Source organism: Pezoporus flaviventris, unplaced genomic scaffold, assembly GCF_033815535.1.
Source record: "Pezoporus flaviventris isolate CSIRO_AGI_PZ_B2104156 unplaced genomic scaffold, CSIRO_AGI_Pfla_v1 ptg000025l, whole genome shotgun sequence".
Classification (NCBI taxonomy): domain Eukaryota; kingdom Metazoa; phylum Chordata; class Aves; order Psittaciformes; family Psittacidae; genus Pezoporus; species Pezoporus flaviventris.
In genome coordinates, this window is record NW_026892573.1 from 6,240,083 (window position 1) to 6,251,154 (window position 11,072).

The window sequence follows — 11,072 nt, forward strand, 5'->3', positions numbered from 1 at the left end:
GCCAGTGGTGGGAATGTCCTCGGATGACTTACATCTACTGGGAAGCAGACCAACACCTCTCCACTCATTTCATGTAGTCAAGGCTTATAATAAAACATCCCTCTTTCCTCTGCAGCCCCTGTGTTAGCCACCACAATTTCTTTGGGGCAGTATTTCTCTTGAGGGATATATCTGGGCTGTTACATCTAACCCAAAGTGTTGCACAGGGAAATTCTTAATGAGCAGAGTCATAGCAGAGTGGGTGGATTACAAAGCAATATGTGGTGGTGTCTGATGGATACTCCTTACCCTGCTGCCAAACACCCTGTAGAGGGGAGAGGCATTTCTCTAATACTAAAATAACAGCACTATCTTCCATTGATAGCCTCTGACTTGAAATGTCCTGCAACTAGGTCAGGTTTGTTATTGAAATTCACCCCCAAATCAAGTGTGAGGAGGAAAAGACTCGATGCTTACCCACTCTGTCCCATATCCAGAGCTGTAGCACAACAGGCAGGGCGAGTTAACAGCAGTAATTAATTAGGGGTAGGAGGTGGGGAGAAGGAACCTGGAGCATATTAACACAGAATATTCTGACATGGCAACATTTTCCTCCCTCTCCCTCCATCAAGTAGATGCCGTAACTGTTACTCTGGGAGACCATGCTGAAGCTTGAAGTTGCTCTGCTTTGCAGCATGCTTGGAGTAAAGCCCATGCCACCCTGCACTGTGGGTTGCACAGGTACTGGGTCTGTGGGCTCAGGGTTAATGGGTTACAGGAGAGGGGAGCTCCTGTGACCAAGCAGTGGCATTGGTGGATGGAGAGCCTGCTGGGAGAGCTGCTGAAGCATGCAGCTCTGCAGGTGGCTGTGAGCACATGCACAGAGGCTCCCAGGGAGTCACGATCATCTTGGTTTCCAGTTTTGCCCACTGACACCCCTTCAAACAGAGGCAAGGCTGAGGGAGGGATGGCAAAGCAGCTCTGGTTGCTGCCATCCACATTCTTACACAAGGGTTTGAATATCTGAGGTGCCAGGTGCCCACACAGCCCTAGCCCACGGCTGGGATGGGAGCCAGTGCCTTTGCCAGGAGCCTGCATTTGCAGGCAGCAGGGGATTTTGCAGCCTCTCTCATCATGGCTGTCACAATCCTGCTGGACACTGGGGCCAAACACCACTTGGGTTCCCCAAATCACAGCCCTGCATGGGAGATATGAGATTAGGGTTGAGATGGTCATGAGGTGGTCATGAGATCATGTCCAGGATGAGATGGTGTCAGAGGATGCCTGCGGGTTGTTAGCAGCAGGTTTCAGAGTCACTCTCCTCCTTTCCACCACATAAATAAATAAAGCTCATGGGGTTATAATGCACTGCAGCGCTTTAATCCCGCTGGAGATAAAGTGGATTACAATGCTATTTGTCTGGCCACTGTGTGCAGAGCCAAACTGTTATAACAGGATTCAAATCCCTTCCCTAACTCAGAGCAGATTTGCTTGTTGCTTTAAAAAATAGCTAGAAGACAGCTTGGCCCCATAAACCATCCTACAACCCTTTTTGAATACAAGATTGAGCTACTTGCACCCTCCTTTAAACATGCTTCTTTTTGTAATTCAGTGAGTTCATTGAAGTCCTACAGAGATAGAGATGGGTGGGTTTTACAAGCACAATATAACCACAGTTTTTTACTCTTTGCAAGGGCATTTTTCACACTCTCCAAAGAGTTAAAGTTGTGTGTAAAAAGCTGGTAACTCCTTGAACGGAGAAAATCTCTTTTACCCAGCTGTACACAGCACCCCTCAAGACATCAGTACCATCTGGGCTGTTACTGCACAGCAGTCCCCTGCCACGTGCTATGGCTGCTTTTTGGGACAGGGACCCATGCCAGCTAAGGAGCAAAGACACACCACCCACCTTTGCTTCTCCCTAGGCTGCAATTAGCAGTGCTGGGGAAAAATGCTATTAACAGGGTGAAAAGACACAGGAACTCACTGAGCCTCATTTCCACAGGACAAGCAAACACTCATTTTTTCCATGCGCACGGAGCATCATTAAACTTTCTCTGCACACTGGGCCCTGCAGACAGCAGCAGAAGTGCTCTTGTAATTAATATGGCCTTGGGAAGGAGCAGCCACTTGGCTGGGGAGCTCTGTTGCATCTCCAAGGGGAGATATCATGGTGACCATATGCTTGAAGGCAGGCAGGTTACAAGGTAATGCATGTAATATGACTGAGAAAGAAGGTGACCTATAGAAGTGCAGTAAATACATGCTTTTTTTTTCTGCTTGGCAAGTGAATTTTGATCCCAGCATAGGAGTGCTTCCTAAGGTGCTGCTGCTGTGCCTGCCTGGGGAGTATCGCGGTTGGACAAAGACCAGAAAGCAGACAGAAGGACAAAGCAGCTCTGAAGCAATCCTCCCTTCCCATTAATACCCCTGCCAAACAGGCGAAACAGAGGGGGACGGTTGCAAAGCTGTCTTTCCTTGTTTAAAGCCAGCTGTGTCAGCCTGTTGTGCACAGGGAAAATAGCAGCAGATCAATAGAGGTGTCTGTACTGACACTCTTGCCACCTTGTCCTTTAAGATACACTGAAGCACTCATCAGCCTTCCCAGTTAATGAGCCTTTCAGTGGGAAGAAAGGCACAGGTTTCATTCTAAGTGTGTGCTTCTCTGCTAACCTCTGGACCTCTCCTAAAGGAAGAAGTGATGGGCTCTGGTCACAGTCAGAGGTCTGGGCTGTGACTGCGCTGACAGCGTGCTGACATAGTTTTACGGCAGGCCCCCGTTGTTCTAGCTATGGGTCTGTGACAGCACAAGCTGGTGCAAGTTTTCCCTGGAGGGTACCAGGGCTCCCCTGCCCTCTGCTGCTCACTGAGCGCTTTACACGATGCCAAATCTCTTGACACACTTATATGATCACCAGCCATGGATCCTCCTGGCAGGCTGGATCACACCACCATCCCCGACCACTCCCCTGGATGGAAGGAGTGAGAATAGAGGTCCTGCTGTGATTTGCCTGTAATGGAGTTATGTGTGTTGGCACTGATTGAGGATCAGGCCTATGTGAGGGATGTCAGCGTGCATAATCACATCAGAATACGATGCCTGTCATTTATCATTTGCACCAGTGAACCAGGAGCCCCCTTACCCCGGTGCTGTGGAGATACAGGATAAAATAATCCCTTTGCGAAGAGTTTACAATTCTGGAGTAAGCACAAACATTTAAACTTTGAAGGGAAGGGAGAGAAATGACATTGCTCCTAGCTCTTGTTTCCTAGCAGGCATGTATTCATCGACGGCACACCTTAATACAGTTTTCACTCCACTTGTCAATTGTTCAGATAGATTTGGGGGCTGTCAACAAAATGTTACAGTTGAAATGACCCAGCTAGAAATAACAGACTGTGAAGCATCTAAGTAGTCATAATGTAAACTATCTCGGAGCAATATGTTGGTCCCTTTCATTTTCAGTGGTCTCTCAGGTGTCGTTTGGCATAGAAGACAGGCTTTGGGGGAGGGGAGGAAACTCCCTGTCCCAGCTTCAGAATTCCCTTCCATTTTGCTGGAGGGAGCAACCACAGCTTCCCTGTGCATCCCAGGGCGAGAAACGGGCACCCCAAGAAGCAGATTCATCTGGCTTGTCTCTGACACCAGGTTTTGGACAAGGTGTGGTGCTGTGCTGGCAAGAGCTGGTGGGGAGAAGTGTCTTGTTCAGGGGTAGCTGGTGTTCTTGTATGGACACCAGTAGTGCTGTGCTGGACACAAAGGGATCTGACCCACCCTGCCACTGAGTGCTGATGGGTTCCTTATAGAGATGGTGGGAACCACACTGAGCACCTTGAAAGCAGATCAGAGCTAAAGTCCACCATATTCACCCAGCTGGATGTGAGCTGGGTAACCTGGGAGCACCTTCCAAGCATATTTCACTTTATAGTCAGGATTTCTTTTTCAGAGCAGAGAGGTTTCTTGTCAGCTTATCCATCTATCTGGTGTCTCAACAGACCTGTGTGGGAAAACATGTGCCACAAGGTTCCCACTGCAATCTTATCAGGGGACCAATTCCCACTCAAGTCAAGACAATTCTCATTGGAGCTTCACTGACATGTTGGACCTTTTCCTAGAGGCTCCCATTTGTTTCCAAGAGAGTTTTACATCCTAATATCAAGAGCTGTCAAGACAGTACTGAGATTGCTTGTCTCTCTACTAGGCTTTGGGTCTGAGCAGTGAAGAGCTTGGTCATGGGGTGATTTTAATAAACTGAAATACCCTCTGTGTTTAACAAGCGGAAGCATCAACTGTTTCTGGTATGCTCAAAGGCAAAATGCTGCAGCTCCCACAATAGCAAATCTGCAGTTTGAGAGGACCTGAACTGATAAATTCAGGTCTAGTCCTAGATACCAGTGGAGCAGTTAGCAGACCCCCTTCTGTGTGCTTATGGGACCTCATCAGACAGTGCCACAGGCACTGAAATTGCGTTGTGACCTTCAGTAACCTTTTTTCTGCTCTTTTTTTTTTTTTAATTAAAATTATAGATGAAAGAAGCAGGAGACAGTCACATAAAAGGGGTCGAGCACAGAAGCATTCACTTACAGAATCTCTCCATGCACTTAGGAAAGCGGTTGTTTCTTTTATCTGTTCAGATCCTTTCAGATAATGACAGGGACTCACGTTTTTAAACAGCTTGTGTCAGCAGAGGAGCAATGCCAGGAGAGGTGAGCCCACACTCCAGCAGTGTGTCCCCTGGGAATGCTGCCCGGGCCAGCAGCACTCATCAGGCTTAGCACAGTGCTTACAGTGAAATCCTTTCCTTGCAGTGAAATCCTCCTGGAGCTGGTGCCCTGCTAGAAACAACCTCTCCCTGCCTGAGCACAGTCTGAGGCTGAAAATACAACTCTGGGATATACTCTGAAGAGGGATTTAACCCATCAATGGACCTCCCAGGGACCCACAGTTCAGGAAAGATGCTCCCAGCAACACCTTCGAGTTCCTTGCAGGGACCCCAGCAGATCCAGAGATAAGTTGTCCTCAATTAAATTAATTTCTGAGCTTATGTTGGGCTAGCGGAGCGGCATCATGGGTCAGGTCCTCAAGGACTTCCATAAAACAGAAGACACTTTGTTAAAGTTGGTCATTTGCTACTGTGATAAAGTAACTAAAGCCACCCAGTTGCTTTCTTCCCCTGCTCCTCCTTCTCTATATACAAACATCACAGTTCTGGCACAGACAGAGCTGTTGCCACTTTCTCAGTGAAAATCCAGAACCGTGCAAGTAAGAGAAATGTTTTATGGGGACTATAAATAGTTTTGCATTAAGGCAAATGTATTCTCCTGCCTAAAATAGATTCACCTTGCAAACAGCTTAAGGACAGTTTCAGTGCCAGAGGAACGCCTTCAGACTCCCTCCAGGAGACAGGAGCAGCCTTTTTCCCCCAAAAAGCAAACAAGACCAGCAGCCGGAGACCCCTCTGCTACCACCCCTCCTCTCCCTGCTCCCTACTGCCTGGCAGCATCCTGCTGTGCCTGGGTGTCAGCCTGGAAGACCCCCCAGCATCCTTCTACCAAAAAGGAATGTGAATTCATCCAACTAACTTTTGCATTTGTTTTTTCCAGGCACTTGCAACATTCCTTTCACATGGGTGAAGGGGATGAGGAAACTTTGGGGAGGGGGAGAAGTGACTTCCACAATCGCTTGGAGCTGAGGGTTGCTTCTCCTTCACTCCGAAGGGAATCATGCAGCAAGACAATGCAAACACCCTCTGCCAGGGCTGCAATGTGTTAACGGCACTCTCCCTCAGCTGTGAGAGCATCATTTCATTTCCTGCAGAGAAACGCAGTTGGCGGGGGGAAGACGAGAAGATATCAGAAGAGAAAAAATATTTGTAACTCACCTTTAGGCTGTGCGTTGGGTTGACAACGCAGACAAGTTGCCCGGCAGCTGAGAAAACCCTCTTTGCCTTGTAGTGCTGAAACCGCAGATGAATAAGATCTAACACAGCCCCAAAGCACTGGGTGAAGAAAAGCATCACAACTTTTGGCGTTGCTGCTGCTGTTGGTGCTGCTGCTGCTGGCGGTGGGTAGGGGAAGCAGTGAGGGAGCCCCTGAGTCCTTGAGCCCCTGGAGGGAGTGCAGGCAGTGTGAGCTATGCTCCGGCACAGCTTAGCATGCCTTCATATTCATCATCAAAATAAGACGGGAAGAGGCTTGCAGCGGCAGGGCGGCCAATGGAAAGGACAGAAATGTTATCCTTGAGGTCCGGAGACAGCCAATAACAAATGCCTCCCCTCCAGAAACTCCCTGATGAATTGAGCCTGGTGGAGAATGTATTATTGAACATTACCATACATCAGCACGTTGCATTTATCTCGTGATTACAGCCAGTCATACGTAAGGCTGTGGAGATATGCAGACAAAATTGATTGCTTAACGTCTCCATTTATTAATTGCCTTAATTTAACGAAAGACCGTTTGGATGCCAAAGCTAAATGTAAGGCATAGGGAAGAAGCCCACCAGTGAAACTGTTAAAAAGTAGCAAAAATAGATTAGGTAGACTGTGTTTTGCTGAACGAGAGAAATCAAATATTCAAAGAGAATTACAGTTCCTTGCAGGGGTTAAGCAGAAGTAGAGCTCACTGTATAAATAGTTTCACGTCTGTGCATTTGCTGGCTTTGATTTGGATCATCACCATTCTGAAGTTTTCTAGATTTTATACTCTGCTACTTCAGAAGGGTCCCAGCACACAGATAAAGCTTCCTTCACCACTAAAAGTAAGAGAGGTCAGGACTCAGGTCTGGTGTAAGTTGAAATAACTCCATTTAAAGTCAGCAATGTTTTCCTGATTTACACTTGCTGGTGGATCAGGTCCATTGCACACAAAACATGGTAATTACTGTATGTTGGAACCATGAGAGCATAAAAAGGCACAGGGCATGTTTCTAAATATAATGAAATACATGATGCATGAGAGCATACACAGAGAGAAACTTGCACTGAGGGAAAAGTAGCTTCTAAATCAACACAATAATTAAACATGCAGAAGGCTTTTGCTTGTCATTCATCTGCATATTGGTGGGTAGGAAATTACAAATTAGCCATTAGACAGTCCTAGGCATTAAAAAAGAGTTAGGGAATTGCAAGGAAAATAACATGCTTTTGTGTGTTATTACCAGTGTGTATCTTTGTTGGTGGCAGGGAGTCTTCTCGAGACGTTGAGTCTCATTAAACTTGAATCGCCATAACTGGCTTTTCCAAGAGGTGACTGCAACGAAGCAGCCAAGGGAATCAGAAAGCACATTCATTTCATGGGACAATCCTGTGTGATATGTTGCTCTGCTTGTTAATAAATCAAAGAGGGTTAATTTAATTAGCTCTCTGCCAGAACTTCCTATCAGGGTGCTATTTAGGCTTGCTAGCTAAGTACTCAGATGGTTTATTTAGCCTTGGTAATCCATTTTCCCTTCAAAGCAGAACAGATGAAAGTAGCTTTCCTTTCTTTTCTTTTTTGCTTCTTTTAAACATGAGTCCTGTGCTGGGTGTGAGGCTGCTGCTCTGGGTAAAGCAGCCCCCATACAGCGCAGGCTTCAGCCTGGGACTGGATTGTCACAACTACCTCGTACTAAATCAATACTGCAATACTGGCTCTGCCAGACTGCAGAGAGCCTGTGTGTACAAAAAATAAAACATAAAGTAAAAAAGGAGGCCTGAGTGAATAAATAAGTGGGAAATTGTGAATGCTGGAACAGCTGACAACATAATTCCACCCCCCCCCCCCCCAGCATTAAGGACAGGAGGAATGTGTATCTCTAAGTTCTTAACATTTGCTTGTAAATGAGGAGATAATTTTTGCAGCGCTGAGAGACTCTTTGAGAATATTTTCAGACAGACTTGAGGACAAGTGAGTGAATCGATTTGCTTAAACGTGTCCTTTTCTCCATTCCCAAAGTAACTGTGAGCATCCAGCTATTTATTATTTATGTCTTCCTGATTTGTAGTTGGTAGCTACACAGACACTTCATAGCAGCAGATTTCAGTCTGCAAGTTATCAGTTCAAGTACCCTGCCCTCAAAGCCTCAAATGAAAAAAAGGTCTTTGCTATTTAAATTGGTTATCACCACCTAAACCCCTGGGATTATTCCTGTTTGACTGATCAACTCAATTGAATGCCTAAGCTTGGGGGGCACAACCACATCCTTGGGGAGCAGAGACAGTACCCCCCATCCCTATTGTCCAGCCAGCCTTGAGCTCTGGCAGTGCTGCGGTCCAGCCACTCTGAGACACAGCTGCCTACCTGGGGGGCAGAAGAGGTATCCCTGATCCCACAGGCACACAGTGACATCTTCAACCTAAATAAACATCCTGGCCACTGGGCTGGTATACAGAAAGAGTTGCCATTCTTGCAAAGAAAAGACAACCTTCCAGGGTGGGTGAGGGAACTTTGCAGTGCCCAAACACCCATATGCAACTCTGCCCATCTTGCATTCTACACGTGACCTTCTGAGGAGCATCTCCCTGACAGCAATATGTGTGGAAAAGGAGGCAAACAAGAACTCAGTGCACCTGAAGTTAACTCCTGCTCAGTGCACATTCACTTTCATGGCAACACTTCTGGAAAACATTTTATTGCCCATATTGTTCATGTCCTGGGACCCACACACAGCCCCTATGACAGCGTCCATTACTTGTGGATGTAGCCAGAGGGAGGAGGAACAAGTCCACATGCAAGGAATCTTATTTAACTTCTGGTTACAAATTTCTGGTGACTGCAGCCATTATTTCCAAGATAGTTACTTCCATAACATGCAAGTATGACATGGCAAAAGGCCATAGGCTAAATCTTCATTAGGATCCAGATTTTGCCAAATTAGCAGCTCTAGTGGCATCACCATAATACACATGGGACTATAATGCTCCAAGAGCTCAGCTTCTGATGCAGCTGCGTCAGGTTAGTACAATAATAGGATCAGCTGCACATAAAAGCAGCACGAACTTCACAGTTTGCCCACTTTGCTTTTGGTCTGAGCCACTGAAGTGAAAGGGAAATGCTTGTGGGAAACCATGAGTGCCCAGGCACCATGCAATTTGGCAGGACAGCAGCCTGGGAGATGCATCACTTAGCCCAAACCCAATGTTCAATTGCAGGGCTTGGGTTTCAATTGGATTTCTTTATCTTTCTGACTAGACACTTTTGGGGGTGACCTTCCTACATGCCGCTTCCTCTCCCTTTCTGCCTTGCCAGACACCACAGGTATAGCAAACCCAAGTTCTTTCTTGTCCCTATGTGTATATCTCACTGATATCCACAGGATGATTTCCATGCCGATGGCAGCACGCTGCCCTCCATTACAGACAGCCATAAGGGGAACGTAACCTGTCTCAGGCAGCACCAGCACTAGTCTTTATCCCAAGGACGGGAGAAGGGGATGCTGTTCAGCATCATGAGAATCCGTCCTGGCAGCTTACCAGCCTGCTTGCTGCTTCTGACTGCTGGTAGGATTTCTGTCAGGGCTGGCTGATGTGGGGTGTACTCTGGCTCCACTATTTATATTTCCTTGAGGAAGGAGCCAAACCCAGCAAACCTGTTGCTGTCATCAAGTAGGGACAACCAGCATGGGTGCCTGGAAAGACCTCTTTTATACTCTCAGCCCTGCCTTCCAGGGATGCTAGCTGGCTACTTAAATGTGTTGGTGCCCACATCTAGCTAGTGTTCAAACCCATTTTCAGCTTGGACAGGATGGAGGAGCAAGATCCACGGCATGCCAACTAGCCACCTCTCCTGTGAGTGTCTACATCTGAGTGCATCAGTGCAGCTCCCTTCATAGTCATGGGGGTAATGGGGCACACTGAGCATGCACTTCCCCTGACCTGACTGAGACATCAGGCAGTTTTCTGCATCCTTTGTGTGAAGCTTCATCTGCTCTCCTGGATCTCACAGCAGGTTTTGAGGAGATGTATTTTCACTATTAATTATCATTTTCCTCTGTTGCAATCCAGAGCTTTAAAGCAAGAAGGAGACCAGTGGCACTTCCTAGTAAGTTCTTCCAAAATTTGTCTTCACACTAGCATTTTTCATCATACTTCCTGTCTGAATTATTTGTCTGCATAAGCTTCTGTCTGCAGGAAGTCATTGAGCTTTCCCCTTGCTGAGATGGGGCAGCCTCTGTCACCACAGACCTTCTCCATGCAAAGACAGTTTTTGCCTAAAACCTCCTTCAGCAAACTCAACAGTTTCATTTGCAAAGCACTTTTCTTGCTCAAGATGTCACTTTTACAGCTCCTCTACTAATTTTCTCTTCCTCTTCCTCATCTCTTCTTCAGCCTGATCTGCTCCTGACCGCTGATGAGTGCAGAAGCAAAATCACCCATTTGGGTCACAGCATCACAATACACCGGTTACAGCATGACACGTTCACTCCTTGGGGTCCCATTCACCTGCCTCCTCTTCACTTACAGAACAGATTTAACACCACTTCAGCTCAGACACAGGGAAGCCAGAGCTGCCTGCTGGCAGAAAAGAGAACCTCAAACCTCCCTGGAAAATGCATGGACGTGCTCCTTCCCCTTGTCTTCTGTGGTGTCTACACAGACGAGAGGCGAGAATACCAGCAAGCCTTTTTTCTTCTTTTAAATAATGATCGACTTTTAAATGAGCAAAGTGTTGTCAAAAGCTGTTGGCTTCACTGAAGTGCTTTATTTGTTTGTGGAGAAGTATTTTGCTAAATGGGTTTTAAAAAATCCATTTTGACTCTATGCAGCACTATAAGCAACAGCTGCATTGGGATTGTATGGGTGCTTTAAGAGGAAACTGATGTTAAACATCTCAACAAACCTAACTTTCTTAAAAGGACAGCTTTTTTTGGGCAAACCCCATCAAAATCAGTTTTTAAAGCAGTTAAATGACACGACAAGATATCAGTGATAAACGGCCATTGCTCTTTATCCTGTCAGTGGTACACAGTGACAGGACAAGGAGCAATGGCCATAAACTAAACCACAGGAAGTTTCACCTCAACCTGAGGAAGAGCTTCTTTACATTGAGGGTGGCAGAGCACTGGAACAGCGTGCTCAGGCAGGTTGTGGAGTCTCCCCCTCTGGAGACATTCA

The 11,072-nt window shown here is 46.7% G+C and overlaps 1 protein-coding gene across 1 annotated transcript in view; it reads right to left on the reverse strand.

Annotated features, from left to right (window-relative positions):
- SIAH3 (siah E3 ubiquitin protein ligase family member 3) overlaps positions 1–6,381 on the reverse strand; it is a 47,156-nt gene extending 40,775 nt beyond the window's left edge. Inside the window, exon 1 of the mRNA XM_061457335.1 lies at positions 5,862–6,381. Coding sequence (XP_061313319.1) covers positions 5,862–5,996 — 135 coding nt within the window. The 5' untranslated portion in view covers positions 5,997–6,381. The remainder of the gene's footprint in view (positions 1–5,861) is intronic.
- Between the last annotated feature and the right edge of the window lie 4,691 nt (positions 6,382–11,072).